The sequence below is a fragment of the Cygnus atratus genome, chromosome Z, assembly GCF_013377495.2.
Source record: "Cygnus atratus isolate AKBS03 ecotype Queensland, Australia chromosome Z, CAtr_DNAZoo_HiC_assembly, whole genome shotgun sequence".
NCBI classification, from domain to species: domain Eukaryota; kingdom Metazoa; phylum Chordata; class Aves; order Anseriformes; family Anatidae; genus Cygnus; species Cygnus atratus.
Genome location: NC_066396.1, coordinates 67615062 through 67642128, shown reverse-complemented (window position 1 = coordinate 67642128; position 27067 = coordinate 67615062). Strand labels below are relative to the sequence as shown.

The 27067-nt window shown below is 36.2% G+C and overlaps 1 protein-coding gene across 1 annotated transcript in view; it reads left to right on the top strand.

Moving 5' to 3' along the window:
- Positions 1-20813, top strand: part of AP3S1 (adaptor related protein complex 3 subunit sigma 1) — a 34487-nt gene extending 13674 nt beyond the window's left edge. Inside the window, exons 5-6 of the mRNA XM_035569030.2 lie at positions 10609-10716; positions 20168-20813. Coding sequence (XP_035424923.1) covers positions 10609-10716; positions 20168-20296 — 237 coding nt within the window. The 3' untranslated portion in view covers positions 20297-20813. The remainder of the gene's footprint in view (positions 1-10608; positions 10717-20167) is intronic.
- Positions 20814-27067: the final 6254 nt, after the last annotated feature.

Sequence of the window (27067 nt, the reverse complement as noted above, 5' to 3'; positions counted from 1 at the left end):
ATATTCACAGCTATCAAGTATATCATTTACTAATTTAGTTTTGAGAAAACCTACTATTATAGTAATTTTTATTTAAGAAGACATTGCCACTTCTTAGTATAAGTAATACCTAAATTGCTGAGAAATGAATGTATAGAGATCATATTTATTCCTTCAGTTGCCTTTTCTGCCTGTGATTACTTTCTGTGCAACTGCCTTCCCCATCTCTGAACATCTTTTTGCATCAGCAGGAAAAGACATGAAAATAAGATGAATATTACTAGAAGTCATTTTCAAATAGTAACAAATATCTGAAATAACCCCTTCAACTGACTAAATTTATTTCAAAATTAGGAAATTCTTTGTGGAAGAAACAATTGTACCTTGACCAGACACTGAAATGCAAATGACCTTGAGTAAGTGTTTGAACTGATAACATATTCGTGACAAGTCATTAGGATTTCCAGCCTGCCTGGAACACCTTGGCTGTTTCCAAAATGACAGGCTAAAGTTCAAAAACACTTATAAAATGAGTGGCTTATATATTAGCTTCTGAGCTTAAGGAACCCAAATCTTGCAATACTTTTGTGGCAAGGAGTTTGATCTGTAGCTTAAGCTGCAAAATACTTTGTGGCTGCTGTGCAGTCCAAGCTTTAGCTCTGTAGCATGTTCTGTTCAGTGACATTCCTTAATGTAGGTAGACTTTTACATTGCACAGGAGAAACATCTCTCTAAGAAAATGTAGAAAATTTTTGGTGCTCCACCATGTTAAATTTCTGAAACTATATTTTACTTTGTGTTGTGTAAGTTACTAGCTGCAGAAGTTACTAATGATGAGATTATATTTTCTTGGTGAAAAATAATTGTCAAAGGGAAGCTAAAAGTGAAGTATTTAATTTGATTTAGTAAAAATAAAAGAAAATGCAGGAGAATCCTATTAAACGTTAAGGCTAGAATTTTAAATTGTTAGGAAAATGTGAACCCTCTATACCTAAGTAGATAATTTAGTAAGAGTAATCCATTTCAAAAATAAAAGATCAGTGGAACCTTGAGTTCAAAAGTTTTTGAAAATGACATTTACCAGCACAGTGATTTTTAACTTGAGCATAAGTCTGTAAGAGAATACAATACAGAAAGTTGAACTGCAGGTAATGCAAGGCTATCACCAACAATACAGTAACATTAGTTGTACAGTTCTGTTTAATCTGATGTCATTTCCATTCTTTTTTTTTTTCAGTGTTACTGGTTTGTAAGATTTACTGAATACCATTATGTAGGATCAAAAAAATGTTTCTGATACAGTTTAAGTTCATTAGTATTCTTGTAAATCTATATTAAAAAACAAAGGGGTAGATGAATCAGCAAGAGAATAACATTACAGATGAAATTTCTCTTTAGACTGCTGGTAAAGCCAGCTTGTCAAGAGACAAAATGCATTGAATCTTCTGAGTTATAACATGTTAACTTTTCTCTTGTCAGATATTTGCTCATAAATTATATATAGCTTGCTCATAAATTTCAAGGGTGCAATGGGAAAAAAACAGCAACTGTTGGTGGATGTTGGTTATAAATGGAGTCTTAATTATTGTATGTATTTGTTATGTGTGGGAGCTGTTTGGGGTGAAACATCAAATACTTGTTTTCCATGGTCTGGTGTTAAGAACAGTGAGGGTTAACTAATTACTTTGGGTAAAAGTTGATCTGTGTCTTCTGTGCTTGGGTTGTGGAAGGTGACTTCCAATCTCTTTGCTAGAACTGCATAAAAATACAAGAGCTACCTCTTATTGTAAGAAATGATGTAGCAAGTGGAAGACGTAAACCATGTAAACTCAGCAGCTTGACTGTTGATTCTTTAGCAACTGAACTTTTTAGGTGGCATTTTTACAAGGATATCCGTTTTCAGGACCCAATCATGACTTACAGTACTCTAGAGCCAAGAGAAATACTTATTCATGACAAGTATTGGTATAGTGCTAGAAATTCAGTTGGAGAATGGAATATAAGAGGGAATGAGTTTCCTTATGTAACATAGATGACTTGAAGGGGCTGGGGCAGAGTAATTTCTGTAGGAGACAGGCTTCTCTTTTTCATGTCAGCTGTATTAAAAAAAAAAAAAAAAAAGCTTGCTATAACTGGAGTGAAACTTTATACAGCAGTGGCAGTTTGTTTCAGTCCTGTACATACTGAGTCCAGGCGTGTAGCACTTTCTGATGGAAAAGACATCACAGAACACAGTCTTAAGCGTTTTTTACAACTGAAATACTAGAATACATTCAGGGAAGTAAGGAAACACTTCTATTTTTCCACGAGTTTTCTAGCACCTCTTGAAAAGTCCTCGAGAATACCATGATCTTGTTTGAGAGTATAGTATCTGGCCAGAACAGTGAAACCTCCAGAATCTGATTGTAATTTGAAGGCAAGAAAATATGTGCCTGGAAATACTGTTCTTTCGTGATGCTTTGCTTTTCCACACTTGTTAATGCACAAATTCATGCTTTTAGACTGAGCCTGGAACAAAAGTGGGAAGTGCTCTTGATTTTTTTTGTAAAAACACCTGAAAATTATTATTACAAAATAGCAATTTCAGATTTTGAAAAGTTGATGTTCTTAACAGTCTAACCTCCTTCAGAAATGTAAGATATGTATTCCATGTACCTTCAGTCTTTCATTTAAACAGGCAGTATTTTACACTTCATTGCCACTTAATGCTTTTTTAACTTAGAGCTTTTTTATTTCTGTAGAAAAAAATAACGAAATTTATAAGTAGAGTTGAGAAAAAAATTGTATTTGCTAACGTAAAGTGTATTTGTACGTTTGTGCAAAAAGTAGTTAATACTAAAAATGTTAGTCTTGCTACTGCTTGTATCTGGACAAATTTTTGCTAGTACTCTTTTATTTGTGCAATGTATTTAAGAGAAGGGAAGTAAGTGGATTACAATATTTGCATAGTATTACTTGTTATCACCATATTTTCCTTCCATTTCAGATCAACAACTAAAAACATCTGTATTCTGTTATTTAGAAAAGCATCCCTTTAAAATGGGGCAAGGAAAAAAGTCATCAATTACTGTGTCAATCCATGGTTTTTAAATACTGCATGTTAGAACTGCATATTGCATACTAAAAGTGGGAATGAAATTAGAGAGAAACATAGGAAGCATAATTAAAACCATGGAACTTTTTGTGGGAACTTCTTGAAGGAAGAGGTTAAATATTCAAGATACTGGAAGTAGAGAAGGAAAAACCATTAACAATAATAAAGTGTTGAAAGGTCTGAAGAAGATGAAAAACTGTCATTGGCAAAAAAAAAAAAAACAACCAAACAAACAGAACAATGGCATATCAGTTAAAAATTTGCAGGAAATAAGTTTGAAACAAAATAATGTATTTTTTATGATTTATAATTAAATTACGGAACTCCTATAAAATTGTCCCATTTTATTGGATTTACCAATAATACTGTAAATAGGTTCAAAAATGATAAGACATTAACAAAAGAAAAATCTGACAAGGGCTGTAATAATAATTCAGCAACAAACAACAAATCTGTGTTTCAGGAATCCTTACATAGGAGATATTTTGAAGGAGAGAGAATATATCAGGATAAAGAGTACTTTAAAGATTTCTTGCCTAATTTTTTTAAGTGTCAACTGATGAATTTTTAGAGCTAGATAAAGTGCTGGATGGATTTTGCATCTGATTAGTGTATTTAAAGCATCCATGAGCATAAGTAGTAGTTTTTGCTTTCCAATACGCAAATTGTTTTAAAAAATATGAAAGTTAAATGTTATGATGAACGTATTCTGTAATGTGAAACACCAAATGTGAAATACTGAATCATCTGTTCAGCAGTAATTCATGGTGCTTTAATCTGAACTGTGTATTCAATACTTTTTGAGATCATAATGATAATAGAGCAATCCTGTAAAGCACCAAAAGCTAGAATAAAGAAATAGTTTCTTTATGACTGTAAAGATTGAGGAGGGTGTTTTCTTAATGTTTTGATGCATTGTGGAATACTGAGGTTTCATCTGTATATTAGTCTGTTTTAGAAAAGAAATATGCCTGTTTTTCTGCCTGTCTTTAATGCTAATTGTATATTCAGATTTACAAACATTACAGTTTCAATTATGAGCTTCTGTGTGTGTGTGTGAAGATGTTGTATTCATTCTTTTTCACTGCATCCGTCATAAGAAGGATAAGGGCAGTATCCACCAAAGGCTGGATATTAACAACTGTCATACAAGTACATTGCTGTCCCTGCCCTATGCAGGCATACTGGTGTCCCACACAGTTATAGCATCAGTGCCATAACTGGTTAGATTCCTGAAGTTTGCCTTCTCTACCCTTTTCTATCTGCATGTAGTGCTACCTTTTCAATTATTTCTTTATCTGTACCTTACTTACATGTTGTGGACTTCTTTCAAAATTTATATAAAGGGCAATTGCACTGGGAATGCTTTGATGAGAGGCATTCGCCTAACCTTTTAAGTGAAATTCTTTCTCTGCGTCGTGCAGCAGTTGCCATGGTTTGTTGTTGCAGTTGGGCTGCATCTTTTTGTAAGTGGACTATGTGTTCAGGAAGCATTTTTTTTCTTTACAAGTTATAAAATAGAAAAATGGCTCAGCTTCTTCATTCTTAGAATTACATAATAATAATAATAATAGTAATAATAATAATTTGCTGAATTGACTCCAACTTAACTATGTCTTTCTTGCACTGGCTATTCCCTGAACTGGACACAGTATTCTAAATGTAGCCTAATGCATTGCTTATTTACCATGTCAGCGCTCTAGAAGAAAAAAAATGATTTTATTATTACTGACAGGACTACAATTGCTTACCGTTGTATTTTAGGAGGCAAAAATAGTCACCAAAACTGGCATAATTGAATTAAACTTTTTTTTAAAATATACTTTGTAATCTACTGCAGAGAAACCAGACCATTTGTGAAAGCAAGATCAGATACTCGCTGTCTTTGGTCATTTTGGAGATTTGATATGAAATTCAATCTGTTATCTCAGAGTTTGGCATCTCAGGATGTCATATCAGTAAGCTGTTTGAAACAAATTGTCTGAGAAAAAATATTTTTTAGTAATATCATGACTCACTTTTTTTTTTAAACAGCAATGAAAAATCTGAAAAGACCAAGACCTACTCGTTTGTGTTCTTGTTCTTTTCTGCTAGACTTCCATTGCTTGTTCTGTGAAGTTCTCTGCTGACTAGCAAAATAAGAGGTGTCATTTCTTCCCTCTTCTGTCAGAAATACATATAAGTTTTTCCCATGCTTTAGAAGAAAGGCCAAGTTCTAGAACTTACCAAAGATTTCAGGAATATTAAGAGGAAATTAAATTTCATTTCCTCACCAGGTTGTAGGCTGGAATTTAGTCTCTCATGTACTTACCAATGCAGTTTCAGGTGTCCACTACATTAAAATGTATTCTTCAATGATGAAAATATTGTTTTGCTTCCACCCTCCTTGGCTTTAAAGTGAATGGTGTCTGAATTTTAAGGATATTAGTTTGGGCTAAAGTTACAGTGGAATTTCTTTCTTGACATCACCAGCTCTGCCAAAGAGAGCAAAATGTATGGTACTCCTCTGAAATCTAAAGGTAGGGACTGTACTTGCTGTTTTAGAGCCAAGTACATTTTAAAAAAGAAAATACAATTCAGGTCTATAATATGCAATAGTAAGTGATGGTATTTACACTGTTATGCTGTATTTCTATTGAGAGAAGGAAAAGAACAATTTAATATATGGTTAACGGTTAAATGGTTAATGTTGGGCTTAGGTAAGACTAACCTGAAGATTTCTCCCTGACTTGTGTAGGGAGACATGAATTATGTATTAGTCCTACCGTAAGTCTGTACAATGCACATTCAGAAACTAGGAAAAAACCAACAACACTATTTACATAACATGAAAAATACTTGCTTAGTAAATGGTTGATGAAATGAAATATAACTAAATACATAGAATCATAGAATGGTTTGGGTTGGAAGGGACATTAAAGATCATCTAACTCCAACCCCCAGGCCTTATCTTGGTCTCATTGGCAAACTTGCTGAGGGTGCACTAGATCCCACTGTCCCTGTCACCAACAAAGATGTTAAACAATACCAGTCCCAAGACCAACCCCAGAGGAACACCACTCGTTACTGATCTCCACTTGGACATTGAGCCATTGACTGCAACTCTTTGGGTGCAACCATCCAGCCAATTCCTTACCCATTCAGTGGTCCAGCTATGTCCAGCCATGTCTTTCCAATTTCGAGATAAGGATGTCTTGGGGGATGTTGTGGGGGACAGTGCCAAACTGATTGACTTGATTTGTTGATTGACTTAGAACTCTGATTCTGTATCATTTTTTGCAAGACCACTTTCAAGTGGGCAGGCTTTATGACCACCACCAGCGGCACCGATGGTTTTCTAAACGTGGTCTGTTACTTGTTGTTGTTAACTTGTTAAGAAAAAAAAAAGCTCTATCTGTATCAATTTTAATATTATGTTTATAATGGTTTCCGAATTAATATCTTTGATATTCTTCATACCAACAATATCTTAAGTCAATATTTTGCATCATCAACTTGTATTATCAAGCTTTCTGTATGAGTAAAATTGAGAGTTGACTGAAAGAGCAGTTTCCTTTTCAGTTGATTCTGTTGAATGCACTGTATCTTCCATCAGTTGTCTATGAAATCATTCTTTGCAAATTTGTAGCCAAATGCAACTTCACGTAAGTGTTTAGTATTGCAGGTAGCCCATGCAATGTGTATGCTAACTCCTGTTTGTTTAGGGCAGTAAACTCTTTTTATACAATAAGTAAAAATGAGACTTCAATAAAAGGAAGTAGATATTGATGGCATTTTTCAATGCATTTAGATTGTCAGTGCAGAATATATTAATGCTAGATTACCATGTTTGTATCTTTTCTGATTGTGATGCTAGAAAACCTTTAAATTCACCTCATTGCAAACCAGAAGAATGGATTCTTTAGCATCACTTTTGTATTATACTTACCATTTTGGTATTTTGGGAGGAATATATACATACTAGGAGTGAAGCTAGTGCTTTATTAAGGATTTTTAATCTTTCTAATAAATATTTGATTCTTAAAGCTTTACTCAGCAGCAATAGACAGAAGAGAGCTGCTTCCTTCTGAAATGTACTGATGATTTGTTTTTGAGGTATGGCACAAAAGCAGGAAGTGTGGTAGTTTTTAATATATTACCCTCAACTCCTCTTTACATCTTTGATTTAGAGATTTACCTTTAATTCACAGGGAAACTTCATGCATATCCAAAATAATAGCACAGTTACGCTTTGAAGTATCAGGTACAATGTGTTTATCTCAGAAAAGTGATCATATGTTCATATGTTCCTGGTCTTCAGAAACACAGAATTATAGAATCATAGAATATCCTGAGCTGGAAGGGAGCCATAAGGATCATTGAGTCCAACTCCTGGCTCTGCACAGCCCCATGCAAAAATCAGACCCTATGTCTGAGAGCGTTGTCCAAACGCTTCTTCAACTCTGGCAGGCTTGGTTTTATGACCACTGCCCTGGGGAGCCTGTCGCAGTGCCCAACCACCATTTTGGTGCAGAACCTTTCCCTAACACCCAGCCTGACCCTCCCCTGTCCCAGCTCCACGCCGTTCCCTTGTGTTCTGTCACTGACCCCAGAAAGCAGAGCTCAGTGCCTGCCCCTCCGCTCCCCTTGTGAGGGAGCTGCAGGCTAACATGAGGCCTCCCCTCATCCTGCTCTGCTCTGGGCTGAACAAACCAAAGGACCTCAGCCACATCTCATACATCTTCCCCTCCACACCCTTCGTCACCTTTGTAGCCCTCCTTTGGGTACTCTCTAATAGTTTTATGTTCTTTTATACTGTGGTGCCCCAAACCTCACACAGTACTTGAGGTGGGGCTGTACTGGAACAGAGCGGAGCAGGACAATCCCTTCCTTCAACCAGCTGGCAGTGCTGGGCCTGATGCACCCCAGGGTATGGTTGGCCCTCTTGGCTGCTAGGGCACACTCCTCACTCATATTCAACTTGCTGTCAACCAGAGTGCCTAGATCCCTTTCCCCAGGGCTGCTCTCCAGCTTCTCATCCCCCAGGCCGTATGTATAGCCAGCATTGCCCCTTCGCCAGTGCAGAATCTGGCACTTGTTCTTACATTGTTGGTGATTGCCCAGCTCTCTAATTTGTCAAGATACGTCAAGCTGCAAGGCATGTCTGCTCTCAGTGGAGTCAAAAGCTCCTCCCAATTTAGTGACATCTGCAGACTTACTCAAAACACGTTCTAGTCCTACATTTGAGTCATTTGTGAAAACATTAAAGAGAACTGGCCCTAAAATGGAGCCCCAGGGAGCCACACTAGTGACTGGCTGCCAGCCTGGTGTAACCCCATTTAATATAACCCTTTGAGCCAAACCTGTCAGCTAATTGATCATCCATCATCATATATTATATTTCATCACACATTTCATCATCATATATTATGTTTTTATCTAAATGTATGCTGGACATTTTGTGCTGAAGGATACTGTGAGAAACAGTATCTAAAGCTTTGCTGAAATCCAAAAAGGTGACATCTGCTGGCTTCTCTTGATCAACTAGATGGGTGACCTTTTCATAAAGGAAGTTAAGGCTGTTAAGCAGAAATTTCTCCTCATGAACCCATGTTGGCTGTGGACAATGACCACATTGTCTTTCAGGCGTTTTTCAATAAGTCCCAAAATAATTTTCCCCATAATTTTACCAAGCACTGACGTGAGACTTACAGGCCTGTAATTACCAGGATCTTTCTTGCCCTTCTTGAAAATTGGAACAATATTTGCCAGCCTCCAGTTGACCAGGACCTTTCCAAATTCCCAAGATCATTGAAAAATAGTGGAGAGAGGTGTTGCAATGTCATCAGCCAGTTCCCTGTGTACCCTGGGATGAATCCCATCAGTCCCCATAGACTTACATGCATCCAGCAGGAGCAGCAAGTCCCGCACAAGTTTGGGCTTGGCTGGGAGTTTGTTGTTGCTGCAGTCACGGTCCTCCAGTTCAGGGCACTTGGGATCCCAGAGCCCATCACTGGTGTTGAAGACAGAGGTGAAGAAGGCAGTAAATGTTTGAGCTTTGTCTATACCTCTATTTGTGTGGTGACAGTCCTCATCAAGTAATGGAGCAATGTTTTCTCTGGTCCTCCTTTTGCTGTTAACATATTTAAAAAAAAAAAAAAGCAAAAAGCTTTTTATTGTTCCCCACAGTACTGGCCAGTTTCAACTCTAATTGAGCCTTGGCCACATGAATTTTCTTCGTTCAAAGGCAACAGCATCTTACTAGTCCTCCCATGTCGCCTGACCTAGCTTCCAGTGGCTGTACACTTCCTTCTTCTGCCTAAACCCTAGAAGATCCTTGCTCAGCCAGGTCAACCATGCCTGCTTGATTTCTGACAATTTGAAATTGCCTGTTCCTGTGCTCTTACTTAAAAATTGACCAGTATTAATGGACCCCAGTGCCTTCAAAAGCAGTTTCCAAAGGGACCTTATTAACTAGTTCTCTGAGCAGCCTGAAGTTTGCTCTCCCTATATCCAAGGTTGAAGTTTTGGTGACAATTTAGGTGAAGTTTTTGGGATTGCAATATTTTACATTATATATTTGCTCTCTGTAGGTACCTTAAAGGAGGCTGTAGCGAGGTGGGGATCGGTCTATTCTCCCACATGCCTGGTGACAGGACGAGGGGGAATGGGCTAAAGTTGCGCCAGGGGAGGTTTAGGTTGGATATTAGGAAGAACTTCTTTACTGAAAGGGTTGTTAGGCATTGGAATGGGCTGCCCAGGGAAGTGGTTGAGTCACCATCCCTGGAGGTCTTTAAAAGACGTTTAGGTTTAGAGCTTAGTGATATGGTGTAGTGGAGGACTTGTTAGTGTTAGGTCAGAGGTTGGACTAGATGATCTTGGAGGTCTCTTTCAACCTAGATGATTCTGTGATATGAACTCGAGTTTCAGTAGAAAGTATGCAAAAGCAAAGAAATTCAGAAATCAGGATTACAGGGAAGAGGAATTTTAGACATACCCATTTCATTAATGTCACCAATTGGCTTATTCAGTCTTTCAGTTTGAGTCCAGGCTGTCAATCCCCATCCTAGATGCCGACATCTCCATGTTTGTGGTATGTATGTTCAGTTGTGTTACAGCTGTGCCTGAACCTAGTCCTGGTAGCCATGGGTGAACATCACTCGGTCTCTTGTCCTTCATACGTGTAGCACAAAGTAGTTGTGAAGTGCTCACAACTGTGAGCAATTTAATATTGTAGAGCTTATGCTGCTAATTAGAACTCCTGTTCATAGTCCTTGGACAGAAGACACATACTGAAAGAAAGATGAATGACAGTTTCTTCTCCTAGCATTGGTAAGAAAGGTGGTTTAGATGATGAGATTGTAGAAGAACTATGAGCAAAGAGGATGTTGCAGAAACAAACAGCAGGTGATGAGCTTTTTATCCCAAATTGTGTTAAAGAAATTGATTATGTTAATTTACTTACAGAATATATGTGTTCCTGGATTGATAAATCTAGGCATCATCCGTCCAGATATGTATTGAGCATTTAAATTTTTTCTCATGTTCTCTTTTAGGTCCATAATATATTGGCTGAAATGGTCATGGGTGGAATGGTTCTGGAGACCAACATGAATGAAATTGTCACTCAGATTGATGCTCAAAATAAACTGGAGAAATCTGAGGTAAGAATCAAGCAGCACTGTGTAGTGTCTAAACTAAAAACATGATTGCAGTGAATGCATGTTATATAATGCTGCTTATTCTTCAGTAGCAAACTATATACAGCTGCTTGCTTATAATGCTAAAAGTTCACAGTGTAGCACTAAGTATATTGTACCTTTCATTGTAAGTAATAATTGCTTAGAAAAGTAGCTGTTTAGTTTTTGCTATTTGTATCTAACAGCAGTGCCTGTCATTGCTATTGGGATACATCTGTAGTTCTATAAGTTTCTCCTACAGAAAGCATTTTATTTCCAGTATATTTATTTTGTTGGAAACCACTGATGACTGTAACAGTTGAAATAAGAAGAACCAAAGTATGTAGACAATATATTCCTGTCTGCTGGTATGCTTCTGGCAGCTGAAATAAATGGAAGTATACTTAGTGTCACAAAAACACTGTAACATGAAATAATAAATTGGAGTTAAATGGACTTGATAGAAAGTAAAGCCCAGTTTTAGGCCCTTTGAAGTTAATATGAATTCTGTTATATTGGTAATCTGAACATTTGGTCATTGGTTGAGTAGATTCCAGTGAGAAGATGGAATTCTCTACATACCCATATTAGTCTGAGCAAGGGATATTTGCATAACTTGTGGAAATCTCTTTTCCACTTAGTAGTGGAAAAGATATACACTTGTGGAAGAGTGACAAGACATACCTGTAATTCCACATCCAGCTTTGGAGTGTGCAAATCTGGATATTAAAATGCTTGTCTTTAATACTGTTGAATGTTTAGGAGAGAAGTTTAGAAAGAGAAGGGAATTTAGAATTATTTTAGCCATGAGACAGAATTCTACTTTTTTAAACATCACCAGACTTGTCATGTAAGCTAAAATGCTAGTAGTAAGTCTATAATTCTTACTGATAAGAGAGAGAACATATCAGAAGAACATATCATCTGATTTTCAAAGCTTTTTCAAATTTGTAAACAAACTTCTGCTTGAATTGGAGACTCTTTCTAAAGCTGAGGTCAGCTGAGTGGATTGAAATATTACAGGTGGCATAAATATGAACTAAATGACATTTGCGGGGAAGACACAGAGAACTTCCTAGTTTTAAATCGAGTACATCTTGCAAAACAGAGAGAAATTAATTCTTCAGCTTTTTTGTGGTAAATGTATACTGTTCTCCTAATTCTGCAATCTCACACTGCATCATCTTGAGTGTTTTGATACATTTAATTGTCTGTTTTACACAACTTGCAAACTGTTCCCAAGAACAGGACAACACTGTGTGAAAAGCAGGAAAAAGCAGTTTGATAGGATATTGTGCATGGCAATACACATCCAGAAAGATTGTATTACAGATTATGAAGATGCTCAGTACATTCATTTTAACACTTTTTCAAACACTGAATGAGTTGTTGTTCATAGAGATGAATACTTGGATTTATTCTCATGAATTACTGCTATATTTGAATAATTTCTGTATACATATATTTTTCATATATTGATGGAAGAGTAGTGTAGTGTCCCAAAAGCTGAATTTACTAAGCAAGTGTGTTCTACTGTGTGTTATGCACAAAATCAGTTTCACCTAAAAGCATTTAATGAAGGAGTTTTTTCTTAATTATATTTGTTCTGTTACCAAATCCACTATAAACCAGTCTTTCACTAGGCGTCTGAAACACATAAATTCAGTGCAGCCAGCTGCAATTTTTGCTGTTTTCCATTATCCATCAGTAAGTCATTCTTTCCGTTAAGGTACTTTTAGAAGAAAATCAGATGGTAGAAGATAAAAACAAAACAAAACAAAAAAAAACACATGGAGAACTCAGAGCATAAGCAGGGAAAATAGCAGATAGCAATTTATTCTTTTACATTCGGCAATGAATTATGGAAGGTAAAGAAGTAGCAGTAATAAATTGAAACACTTGGTGACTGGGATGGAGTAGAACATTTCACAGTCTGCTCACCACAAATTAATTTTTTTTTTAGTTCAGTGACTGTCTCTTCTCGAATATAACAATTACTGAGATAGTTCACAATACCTGATAAATATTTCTGTAGATCATTAATTGGTTGTTTCATGTATATCCTCAGATGTTTCCTGATTGCTATTTCTTTTCCTTTTGTCTTTTTGATCAGGATTGTAAATCTTTCAATATGTCTTTCCTAAACATGTATTTAGATAGAAGAAAATCCATTTTGTGTAAATCAAAAATAGTAATACAATAATATTTTTATTGCTGGTCACTAAGAAATCAAAACTAGTGGATCCTCTTAGTTTTGTTTCATCAGAAAGAAAATTTATTTTAAAAACAAATTATTATTATATCAGCTGTAGTTCATAGGACTGCCACCTATGCCACAGCACTCAAGCTTTAGTCTGTTCCGCTTCTTCAGCCTCAGTCATGGTTGTGGCATCTATAGCTTAGCTGTGTTGAGGTTGAATTGCCTTTTGAATTTTGAATTGCCTTTTTGAATTGCCTGCTGAAATGATGAATCTAATGAAATTGTAACTGAGCTGCATTTACAGAAGCGTTCTAAATTCTGCAGTATGCCCATCCAACTTTCCCTTACTACACAAAATCCAGCCATTTGACATTGAGCATTTGATTAGTTTTATATTAGGTTTCTAAACAGGCTTTCAGTTGGAATTTAGCAAATGAGAAAAAAATGTGTTTAATTCACAAATATTTCAACAATGTTATCAGTTCAAAGTATTAATTAATCCTTTCAACAGAGGTTATTTATTTATATCATTGTGATTGAGTCCCTAGCTTTGATTTCTGATTCAGCTCTTAAGTTGCGTGGATGAGCTAAGAAGGAAATTGTATTTGTACCCTGCAAAATGTTGTCTTTACTGTATCTCCCGACCTTAAAGTTTAGTGTTTACCTGTGAATGGATTTCTGGTCAACCTTTCTAAAGCCAAAGGATCATTGTGATTAAGGGAGGGAATTGATGGGAGAGGGGTCACTGGGATTTTATCCAGAGCTTCTGGAAGTATTGTAGGTAAACCTGGGCTACCTTTTCTCTATTTGGAGTGTTCAGCTGCCTGTGATTTAGACTTTTAAGTTGGACCTCATTTTTTCCGAACCTCCTGATCTTTTCTAGCTCTTTCATTCTTCTCTCTTACAGACCTTTATCTTTCAGTCTCCCAGACAGGACAGGTAGACAAAGGTATTGCTGACTTTGAGAAAAAAATGTACTTTTAACAACAAGGGAAAGCAAAATGATGTCAAAGGCAATAAATTATGTAGGCCAGACTCAAAAATTATGTGTAAAAATACCCATACTAGTCCTTGTAGCCTACTTTTTGTGCTAGTTTCTTCTTGTAGCTCCCTCATCTTTTTATTGGCTATAGTGTATTTTACTAGCTTTCCATTGACATCATATTTTTTATTTTATTTCTCTTCCTGCATTTTAGAATTTAACTTTTCTTTGTATCATTGTTTAAGAAACAAAGAAGTATGAACTTGTATGATTTTTTTTTTAAAAAGTTGCAAAACTAATCTGAATAGAAATTGAACACACAGTTAGCAAAATAGAATGTGATGATATAGTCGATATAGCTTCCTGATTGGAAAAATCTAAAATAGGTAATAAATGTCTTGCTTAGTACCACTTAATGCTTCCAGATGAAAACAAACAACTTACCTGCTTGCAAAGAGAAGTGGAGTTTCAGAGTAAGTTTCTGGTAAGCAGAACTTAAAAAAACCCCAACAAATCCAAACAGTTTTATACATGTGAAATAAAATTTTCAGTATAGTTTATAAAAGTGATGTAGAAATACCAAAATTGTTCTTTCAATTACTAAGTGTAACAAACATAAAATGAAAAGGGCAGTAAGCTTGTACTAAACTTCAGATGTATGTTTGCAGTGCTGCCCTTGCCATGAATCACTGGATTTTGCTTTAAGATACCTTGGTAACCCCAGTCACTGAACATGAATATTAACAAGAGTTGAAAGAGGAGGAGGAAAATATATGTTTGAAGTTCAGTTTATGTTAATTGTCCCCCTGTCACTTGCTATTTGAAACATTCAGTTGAATTCAGCCGTTTGAATGTCAGTCAATGTTAATTACACTATTTCAAAATTCATTTCCATTCATTTTAAGTATGTATGTGTTTGAACTGTAGGTAGTTTAAGTAGCTAGACTCTTAAGGAGATGAAGTTTATTTAATTTATAAATAGCTTTGCTCTTGGCTTTTTACATGATTTTTCCATGAAAAAAAAAAGTAATATAATATCTTACTTTAAAACTTAGAAAATACAGTTCTGTAGTTGGTTTTACTAGCAGTAAGTTTTAAAGCATTAGCTAAAAATATTTTTGGGTAGTATGAAATATTTTACCTAAATTTGGAGTTGTTATGGCACATGAAGAAAATCAAGGAAATGACCTTCCTCTGCCTAATATGTCAACACTTGTAACATATAATCCGTATTTCATTGTAACAGTAGGGAGCTTGATTTCAGTTTTTTTTTAATTTGTGCAAAGCTACTTTTTTTTTTTTTCTCTGTTCTGCTCACCCATGTTCTGTTTTTATTTTTGGGTCTGGCAATGAAAAACAAACAAACAAATAATTAATCATTCCCATCCATTACTCTTTGTGATTCAAGTGCTTAAAATTTCTAAGAGTATGTCTTAAGTCTTCTTATCTGTTTGGCCTCATTTTGATATACTTGCAGACTTCATTTTGTTTTTTCTCTAATTATGTTCATTTATTTAACCTCATAAGCAGGGGACATGATCATTCCTTTATATTATGTATTGCATCTTTTCATTCTTTCATAACCCTGCTGCTTTGAAGTCATACTTGTTCTGGAAAGAAGCATTAGTATGAAACACCAGCAGCAGAGAGGTCCTTGTACCTCCAGTGTATCTGGAAAAGGGTGGCTTCTTTTGCAAAGCTTTAGCCTGAATTACTTTGTTTTCCAGTAGGCTGTATATTTTTACATGTTTGTTTTAGTGGTAGCTAGCTCTGCGTAGAGTTGCTTGGGATGGCAGTCTGAATCTTTTTTTTTTTCTTTTTGGTATATGCATATTAATTAAATTTGTGATATGTAATTTTCTAATCTTCTTTCCAAAGGATATGAATTTCTTTTTTTTTTTTTTTTTTGAATAAAACAATGTTTTTGGGATTACTTTCGTGTAATGTTACCACTGGGGTATTATAAGAAACGATGATAAGGAAATTGATTCGTACAGTAATAAAAAATGACCTAAGTAAACTAACAACAGTTCATATTTCTCACTTCATAGACTAGGACCATTAGAATAAGTTTTGTTATTAAATGCATCTACTTCAATTTTTAATATAGCATCATTGTTTTGCATTTATAGAATCGCTTTTTCACTCTAAAAGCGTATGAACATGTTTGCAATAATGTTTTGCAGTAACTGAACCTAAAATGATAATATAGAGTGTTTCAAGATTCAAGTACAACTTTGATAAGAAATGAAATTGAGAATACAAAGCAGCTGTGGCAAAAAATAATCTGGTGTATTGGCTCTTTGTAATACCAGCTGTATGCAATTCGTACTGTATTTCTGAAAATTCATTAATGTGTCTTAAGAAGTATCATTTTCACTTGCTTAAGTCATTTGCTGGCTGTGACAGACAATTCATCATTCACTGCATGTTTAAAGCTTGCGTGTTTTGATTTTTTTTCAAGTGAAACAGTTTTTTCTTTGCACCTCACCAAGTTACTTGCTGAATTATTTTATAATAAAGGCAGTTGAAACATGTCCAATGCAGTGTTACAATGATGGCTCTTTTTATCAGGTACCTCTATAAAACTGCTTAAAGCACACTGGTCTGGAAGTATTTCATGTACAACTGTTGTTTATAAATATAGTTCACTTTCTCTAAAAGATGATAAATGGCAGACTACATACTAATTCACTGTTTGACATGCTAAAAAGGAATGCAATCACATTTGAAATAATTTATTAGCTCTCCAGTTTTGAAGTTTAAGTACTTTTCAGTCATTTTATTAGATATTTTTTACAAACTGTTTGCTCTGACTTCAAAATACAGTATGACTCTCATGCTTTATATAATCAACATTAATTTTAATAAACAGCATTCTGCTGTGCATATTATATATACATTGAATTACAAAACCACTTAATATAGAGAATCATGGGAGAAGAGATTGTAATAGTTTGAAATTCTCTACTGCAGTATGTGGTAGTGAAAGACAATCTTGCTGGCAAAAAAAAAAAAAAAAGGTAAATTGAAATTCCTAGTACTTTCGTTAGGGATCTTTGTTGATCCTGATCCAAATGATCCTAATGAAATGTGACTGTTGGAAGTCATGACTATATAGGGGGGTGGAAGGGAAATGGTCATGTCAATTGTGGTATTTTGAATAATTCTCAATTGTGTCTCCATTGTGTCCTATGCCATTGGGGCGGGAGGCAGGGACTATAAATCTGTGTAAAGAGGATAGCTGCAGGTAGGTAAAAATAGTGACGAGTTATACTAAAATTTCTATTTGTCCATTAAGAATAATTAACTTTCATTAAAATAGGGTAAGGAATCTCCATCCTAGTCACCTAGAAGGCATCTCTCTTTTGAATTGCCAGTCATGCCTGTTTGTGTAGACCAAGTCCATCACTTATGGTATTTTTCTGGTTTCCCATTTTTTCAGTTACAAATTGTATATAATTCATTGCTTTTGTTACTACTTTATTATTATTTTCATCTTCTGTATGGAAAACAGTTTACATTGCCCCATTTTTGTTTTTTCTTCAAGATTTTTTCTTTGGTTACTGAATATAGAATTTAAAAGATAGAACCAAATAAAAAGGAAATGCATTTATTGGTTTATCTGGTAAAAATTCACTGGTACTTACTCTTCATTTAAAATGAATAACTCCAAGTTCTCAAACAGAAAAAAATAGTGACAAACATCAACATATCTTCTCCACTGTTTTTGAACATGTTAAATAACAAGAAATTGCAGTATCTAATGCTGCATCTTTAAGATATTGCAGATTAAGGGTTGTGCATTATGGACACTTACTTTTCTTAATACTACTAGTATTAGGTCCGTACATTCCCCTTCAAGAAGGGATTGGAATTGAAATGGCCTCCGAAGTGCATGACACTTGCTGACGTAAAGGGAAACCAAGGAAAAAGAGGCTTTAAAATGGCTTTTTTCCACCTTTTTAGTTGTAGTTAGCCATACAGTTGAGAAGTGATAATTTGGATTATGTGAGGGGCGAAAGCGAGAGCAAATTACTTGATTGCATTAAGAGACTGAAGATTTCTGGAGCTTTCTCCTCTACCCCCACCTGCCTTTCTAAACCTTGGCATGTATCACATAGGAGTCTTTGGCAGGGGGGATTTTGTAACAGATGACTCACAGCTTTCTGGTCTCTGTTCCTGGTACTGGGAATCCTCCTGTGGCTAACATCTAGGGATTTATGATGCTTAAGCCTTTCCACATAACGTAAGTGGGTTAGCTCAAAGTCAGAAACTTTAATAGGTTTTATTTTGACTATGGGTTATCTTTTTGGAAGGGAGAACAGACTATATACATATCTACAGCGGAATTGTAGGTAGGATTTAAGGTGGAAACCTTATGTTAATTTGACCGTACATTTGTTCCTTTATTAAGAGAGCAGTAAAAGGGGAAAGTAGTTTTGCATAGCCTTCAAAAAGTAGAGTTGTTCTCTGAGGAGTGTATGAGGTGTCTACCTCCTTTTGTGCATTAGTGCAGGTGGACACGTCAGAATTAAAATATTCTCCTCTGTCTAAATATACCCTGTAATTACAACGAATTTCAGCAAAAATTGAGAATATGAAAAGGTTATACTAAAAGCAGTAATCTACAAACACTAATTAATAATCAAATATGATATAAACTTTTTCCAGAAGTTTTCTCCTTTTGAAATGCTGTATTTCTTGCTCAGAATTATCTTATGCACAAATGCACTGATTTCTTCAGTCTTTGATTCCCTTAAGTAAAATCATTCTTAATGAAAGACCTTCAATTTCTACAGGTTTAGTTTTTTTTTTTTTTTAAACAGTTCTTAGCATGTTGCTTTGTTTCTTATAGATCTCCCCTTTTTTACTGGGCCTGTAAGATGCCACAGTGTAAAACCATAGTAGTTTTGAAGATCACTTCATTGTGTTTTTTATCTTTTGCAAATATTTTTAAGCCTACTTTTAAAACAAAAAGTCCTTTTTTTCCCCTACCTATTCACAGAATTTCTGCAACTAATTGCTTTGTTTTAAAAATCTTACAGGCTTTAACATTTTATTTTATTTTATTTTATTTTATTTTATTTTATTTCATTTTATTTTATTTTATTTATCTAGCAAGAACAAAAAAGACTTTTGCACTTCAGTGGCAAGTCTGAAATAAAGCCACACAGCTAATTCTATATATACTTAGTGAATTTGGATTTATAGGAGAAACAATTCCATATTTATAATGAGTGCTACCTTTTCTACACAGTATCAAATACAATAACAGTTATTGGTCTTTAACAGTCCTTAAACTAAGGACGTTTTGAAAGCTGTTCTTCAGAAGCAGTTGGGAATGATCATGTTCTGTATGTCTTCAGACTTACAAGTTGCAAATCATCTTTCTTAGTACTTCAGTAATAAGCTCTAGTGTGTAAACTGCACAGTTATTTTATCTAAAAGGCAGAACTGAATGGAAGTCAGTAATGAACTTACTTCTATATTGCTAAATTTTTATATTTATACAGTAGAACTATTGCTTTAAATGGAGAAACTGCAGTAGAGGAATTTATTACAAAGTAGCTAGTACAGTATTTAATTTGGCATAATCAGATTATATAATGTTCCCCTGTGCCTAAAGGCTGCAGATATGTTAGCAAATAATTAGATACTAGGGGTAACAGATCAAATCATTTGGTCTATAGAAATAATCTTTCTACATGCTCTTTATCACTCACAAATGCAAGGTTTTCACCCTTTTCATTTCAGGATAAGCCACCTTGAATTACCTCATACTTGTTTGCATTTTGATATGTAATATGGTTCAACTGGCTTTCAGTAACTTGCTACTTTGAGGTTACATATTCTGAACCTGTAGCCAATATTGGTCAACTCTGAACCACATGAACTCTTAGAATAGGCGAGAGACAAAGACAGTACGTTGAACTTAAGTGCCTCGACATTGTCTCTTCAATAACCTGCATATTACACACATGTGGATGAGCCTCTTATTCCTCTCTGCATACGTTTCCATCAAGTTGACATTACATGTTTTACCATATAAAAAGGAACGTGTGAACTGTTTTCTCTTTCTGGTTTAATATTTCCAAATAACCCATTTCATTCCAAACATAATTACCATCTGGTCTTTCTAATTGTGTAAAACCATGGAAATACTGGGAAAGTTAGTTGTCTGTGTATACTGCTGTTGAATCTTTTTGTAACCAACTTTGCCTGACTTACATTTTTCCTCACTTTGTACACAGGCTGGTTTAGCAGGAGCTCCAGCCCGGGCTGTTTCAGCTGTAAAGAATATGAATCTGCCAGAGATCCCAAGAAATATTAATATTGGCGACATCAGTATAAAAGTGCCAAACCTGCCCACTTTTAAATAACATGGCTACTCCAGGTAAAACCAAGCAAAAATGTAATAGAGGTTTACCTCATAATTGTTTACTAAATAAACAACATGTCTAACTTTTACTATTTGGATAAAACTCAAGGTACTGTATAGACATTATTTGAAAAATCATTGTGTGGAGTTGAATGTTGCTTTTGTCTTGTTTGTGAAATTAAAGGAAATGGGTAGTTCCCATGTGATTTCTAAATTACATTCCTATGCCCTTGTAAGGCATATCACTGTGTCTTGGCTGCTGCAGTATTTTGGGAAAGTATTTAAGATGTTCTTTACTTTGTATAACCTATAATGCTGAGTTTTTTGTATGTTCACTAAGGTCTATAGTTAGTGCACTCCTTAACTACTTCTGCTCTTTGTCATGATTATTTAAGTGCAAATATTGCATGAAAACATTAAACCTTTGTTTTGTTTAAATAAAATCGTAACAAACTGGACTTCTAAATACCTGTTTGTCTGATATCTACTCATTGCAATAAATCACTTTTATTTCCTATTCATTGAGCCTATTGACTACACGTAAATACTGTTGCAGCAAGCATTAATGTTGTTTTTTAATCTCTGAAGGTATTACACTGGAGTGTTGTATTGAACATACTGGCTCTTAACATTTCTCACAAAAGCTGTTCATTGTTGTCCTGAAGGAAAAACTGCCTTTACTGAAGGTCTGATGACTTCTGTTTACATATAGATGTTGAGAAGATACTTACACAATCTGATAGACTTTTCCTGATGGTCTGACAGAAGGGTCTCTGCAGTTGCCTGTGTGTGTTGTGGCAAGTACAGAACGGGCTGAAATGGTTGGGTAGCTCAGAACTGTAAATGTAAGTGTATCAAGAAATGTGAGAAGGAAAAGGACTCTGCAAAGATACTTACAAGGATACTTTAATAGGGCCTCTGTGTCTTGTGGAATTTGCAGTTCTCTACTTGGAGATTTATGAGATACTTAGTATTGTCAAGACCTCAGAAAATCTAAGTACTATCACGTCTGTGTAAGTTTCTCAGCTCTTCAGCTTTTCTGTGATTTAAAAAAAATAAAGGAGGATAGTGATTAGTTTTTATAGTCATGCTCTTAAGCTCTGTGTGATGTACAAAACTCTTCAAATGAATAATAAAATCATCATTCGCATATTTAAGAATGCCTGTAAAGTTTTCTTCTCCAAAAACATGTATGCAATTGTAAATATATATGAAAACACAATAATATTGCATCAAGGACAACACATTTCAGGGTTAGTCTGACTATGTTACTTTAGAAAGTTGTACGTTATGTAAGTGAAGCATTCCTGTGAGTTGAATGTTAGACATACCCTGTAGGATAAATGTGGAATCACATCGCATTCTCAGCTTGATCATTTGTAATTACCGTTGCTACTTTTTGAGAGCGTATGTGAGAGGGGAAAAAGAGAGACATTAATTTTGAAGTATAAAATCTGATACAATCTGAGGAATTTAGATGTGTTTTTTAAGAAAATAAAGGAACTTAATTTGTATTGTTCTTATGACATTTAATAAGCATCAAGGAACGCTTACTATTTCGTAAGTGCATTTGAAAGAAGAATTGCCCTCTCCATCTTTCTTGAATGTTTATTCTTCCAAGTTAACTTTCTTAGTTTTGAGTTCTCAGGAAATATCCGGGGGGGGGTAGGGGGGGGCGGGGTTAAATAGAAAATGGACACTTTGTCATTTCCACTTTAAAAAAAAAAGAGAATGAAGCATGCAGCATTTTTCATATGATGTAGAGTATCTTTAGTATTCCCAAGTTACACAGCTTAGCTAAAACAAATCTGGAACTGTTAGAGCTTCACCTGCTTTTGCCAACTTCTGTTTTTCTGCTTAATGCATAGACCATGTGACATTCAAAGTAAAGATGTTGAAAATTTTCCACATTGTTCCCTTCTGAGGGATTAGTCTGTGCTGCTGCTGCACAATAAATAGGAAACTTTGAAACATTTGGTACTCTGACCTAGAGATAGTTCTTCTTGCTATTTGTGAAAGAGTTCATAATTTCAGGAATTCTTTCAAGTCCTCCACTTCTTGTCTCACTTTTCTCCTTCAAGCTCATTTTCAGACTTATAAGTTCACATAGTTTAAAAAAAATAAAATAAATCATTCCCTACAGTGAGGTGTTTTCAGGTTGTGTTTGAATCAAACATTTTTCTAAATTTTCAGGGAAAATATGTCTGAGATGCATCTTGACGTGAAGCATATTTCAGTTGAATTTCTCAACTCTCAAGGGAGCCTAACTATTAACAAATTATTTTAGTGAACTAGAACTTAGCTATTAGCAATTATGTGACTGTCTTTTTTAAAGCTTTTTTTTTAGCTTGAGTATTGTTATTTATACCACCTCCCTCCTACCTGAAAATGTGGCTTCTGCAGGAAGGTATTCTTCTGTGGACAGCTTTTCTATAGACATCAGACTTTTCAAGAAGCTTCTCTGCTTGTGACTGGCTAGCAAATACTTAATGCAAGGATGTGACTAAAAGCCACAACTGGAGCTCCAGAAATCCTTGGATGGGAAGAAATTCTTGATTTTTGACATTAGAATTGCATTCCTTTCAAAGAGAATTTCTCTTTCTCATGCACAAAAGAGGTACACTGCAGGAAGCCTGAATGGTAATAGTTTTGTCTTCACAGATGACATGATAACATGGACTTTGTCAGCACAGCTGAAGCTAATTGCCACTCCTCTTCCGGAGGAGTGTCATTAGTTTACCGGGGGGATGTTACCCTCCTACCATGTCACTTGACTCTGCCAGGCATTAAAATAAAACCAGTCATGGGAAGATGGGATACTTGATTGACAGGAATGATGAGAATTTCATCATTGTTCTTGATCTTCTAGGTCTTGCCTTGTGTTGCAGGTAATCAAAGGTTTTCTGTGATGGTGACCTCCCTGCATTCATTGCCTTCATGAGAATGATGTGCCTTTTGAATTCTTTTTCCTAGTGTGTCCTCTTATTTGCTGCTTAGGATTTAAAATGGAAATAAGCTGGCAAAGTAAATGCGCTCTAAATATAAATTAAAAAAAATAAATTCTTTTGTAACTACAAAAAGGAAAGAGGAAAGGAAAGGAAAGAGGAAAGGAAAGGAGAGGAAAGGAAAGGAAAGGAAAGGAAAGGAAAGGAAAGGAAAGGAAAGGAAAGGAAAGGAAAGGAAAGGAAAGGAAAGGAAAAGGAATCTTAGTGAGTTTAAAATCAGTCTTTTGCACTAGCTTTTGTTTAGAAGGAGAAGAGGTCATCTTGAGTCATCCCTTAGCTGCTGAAGCCAGGTGACTAACTGGCAATACTCCACTCCAGAGGACTGCCTTTTAAGTGAAGTTCATCGGGATGCCAGCATGTTTAAATTAATACTCGAAAGCCATTTATTCTAAATGGGCATGGTGAATGGTGAAACGTTATTAAACAGTAGCTGAGACTGTTTGGTACTAGTGTTATCTGAGACAACACCTCGTGTGTTGATTTCCCATGTTAGATTTTCCTTCATACTCAATTGTGTTTTACTCTGCTACTGAAATTTTTAATTCAAGTGATGGGTTTTGGGGAGAAGCTTTTTCATATGATTGTAGCAACTGAACTGTAGTAAGTATTATTTGTGCTACTTTTTGGTAGCCCTCGGTAAGTCATGCACAGAGATAATTTTAAGAAGATTGTAACATTAATAATACAAATGAATAATCAAGCATTCAGGGTGCCTTAACTAATCCGTTTTCCTGCCTTTCCCCACACCTTCTCCTTTTTTTTTTTTTTTTTAAATGCAAAATTCCCTGTATCACAGGCCTCAGTATTCCAGAAGGTAAGCATGTTCCACATCTGTGTTCTGGGGATGCAAGGGGAAGTGCCTTAAGCAAGTTTGAGGCTGCTCAGGTTGCTTGTCTACAAACCATGGTTGATCATTCTTTTGTTACATGTTCAGAGATATTTATTGTAAAACATAGTAATTGGAAGGAGATTAAACCTGACTAGATGGCAAGAGTAAGTGCTAGCTGTGACAAGTGATTTTTTTTGGCTTGTTTGTTTTTGTCTTTGGGAAGGAAAATTCCTTTCTGTGCTAGAATCACAGAGCTGTAGAATGGCTTTGGTTGGAAGGGACCTCAAGGACCACCACCCAGTTTCAGCCTCCTGCCATGGGCAGGGACACCTCCCACCAGACCAGGTTGCTCAAAGCCCCATCTAGCCTGGCCTTGAACACTTCCAGGGATGGGGCATCCACAACTTCTCTGGGCAACCTGTGCCAGTGCCTCACCACCCTCTGAGTGAAGAATATTCTCCTAAAATGTGCAGACTACATCTCAAGTATTGAGAGGAAAGGATATTGAAGCATTTTCCTTTCAAAAGCCAAAGACTTTGTGTTAAGGACCCTGTGGAGCAGAGAGATTATTTTTCTTTGTTCTTGCAAGATGGATCCTTCTAAATAAATGGAGAAAGAGCAGAGAGGTTACAAGTACCATCAAGAAAGTGGGTGTTCCCAGTAAACTTGAAACAGTGAAACTAGTTTTCCCAGTGAGGCAGGGACATTAAGTACTGCTGGAAAACCTTTTGACTTTTTTCCCCAGAGGAGAAGCGTTATGTTGGAATCAGCTGAGAATGCTGCCTGCAGTAGCACAGATGGTACAGGTACTGTGTTAAATGTACTCCCCTCTTCTCCCTGAAGTCACTGTCTTGAGTATGTTTTGGGAAGAGGGAATATTTTACAACATTGAAAGTGTATAGAAAATTCCTCCTCTTAAGCAGATGTTGCTTCTCTGATTTATTCTTCCTGACAAGAATGGGTGGAGGAAAGGGTCACTCGTGTAAAAGGGAGAAACAGGTTCAAGCTGGAAACTCGAGTTCGCTCTGCCTTCCTGTGAGCACATTTGACCTTCTTTTTCTAGTAGCACATTCAAAAAAATGCTGAAATTAATCCTAAGCTTTACTTGTGCCTACTCTGACAGCTGAATGGGAGCTTGTTCTAAGAGTTACCTAATAAAAAAGCTCATTGATACTGTATTCTAGCATATGCAGGACATAAAATACTGAAGGAACTGGAAATTAAAATGTCAGAAATCAAATAATTGTCTGTCTGTAATTGTTAGAGAAAAACAGCCTAAGTCTTGCACAAAATGTATTTCTCAACTTCTGCACAGAGCACTTATAATTGTACCAAGAACAAGGAAAGCACCAAAGTACTGCCAAAAGCAACAAATGGTGAATAGTTAATTTCATAAAAGATACTATCTTTTGTTACTTATAATTATCATAATAGAAATTGTAAATCCTTCTTCATCTCATCATTTAAGGGAATGATCTATCCTGTTCATGAATACTTGAGTACTCTGCAATTTGTGACATTTATTGTTTAACCCCAAATGCTCATCAAGCGAAAGCTAATGACCACCTTCCATTCCATGGGTAGAAATGTGAAGGCAGGCACTTGGCTGTCACATTGGCTATCAGTTTTCTTGTCTGCATAGATTTGGGCCTTGTGGTACATCAGGAGTGTTGTGACCTTGTGGTCCAGCTCGGGAGGAACCTCTTTGCCTATGCCTGGAGTGCTCTATCTGAGCAGGACTATACAAAATTGCATCACCAGAGCTGGAGCTAAAAGCAGGCCTGTGATGGTGACTGTGAGCTGCTTAGGTGGACTGGTGCATAGTCTCCCTGTTTCCTTTTGGCTTTCACAGGCCAATCCACCAACTGTTCTGGTATGATTTTCAGTGTTCAGCCAGCAGAGTTGCTGCTCTGAGTGCTGAATTTCAGAATAAATTTCACAGCTTCAGCTGTTTGTAGGGTACCTGCATGAGCAGTACTCTGTGTGTGCACCAGAAAATTCTGGTTTCCTTGTAGCCCTGCTATGGCACCCACATCTCTCTACCTTCTCTACCTAAAACCCATCCCAACAAATTTGAGCAAACTGTCTGAAAGGGTGCATACAGAGAAGCAAAACTGGAGTGAACTCTACGCAAAATAGTCTTTAAATAATTTGTTATGCTGATGTGTGCAAAGACAGCAAATATCTTTCAAGGCTCAAGCAACGATCCCATTCACAAGTGAGGTGCTGTTTTTCGTGACAGGTCAAAAATTGGGTCACCCCAGGACAGAATTCATGGTTCTGTTCCTCCCTGAGACTCCCTGAAATCTCATGTGTCATGGTCTAGCCTGTCTGTGCAAAGTCTGCTTCCCAGGAAGGGCTGGCTACCTGTCATTCCATGTCTCTTCAGGACAGATATCATCACTGTACACAGAAGTATCTGGACTACCATCTCTCTGCGAGGTGTTGTGCACTCAGGCAATGTGCGACTGCCCTGGGAATACAGAGTATGTCACTATAGAAATAACTTAATATAGATGTATGCACCCTGGTTTAGGTTTCCCCAGCTTGCTTTGCACCATGGGCAGATAAACGCTGGGTAGGGGCAAGCCCATGTATAGACTTGCAAGCTGGAGTTGTGATACAGAAAAAGCAGGGGTAAAGTAAGTAAGAGAACCTCTTGACAGAGGGTAACGTAAATTTGTAGTATAGGACTGGTTGTCTGAGGAAGCCCCATGAGGTGTTAGAGCTCTTTTAGGTGATGCAAGGCCATCAGAATGGCCTGAACTGCAGCTCTCCAGCATGCAGTGCTATCTCTGAGATAATCTTCGGGACCAAGACAAGACAGCAGGTAGGAATAGCCTTTCACAGTTTGGAGTTACCCAGGAAGTTTGTAGCAAGGTAAATGGTTAGTGCTCTTTGTTTTCCTCCTGGCATCAGTGCAACAAACATCAGAAGT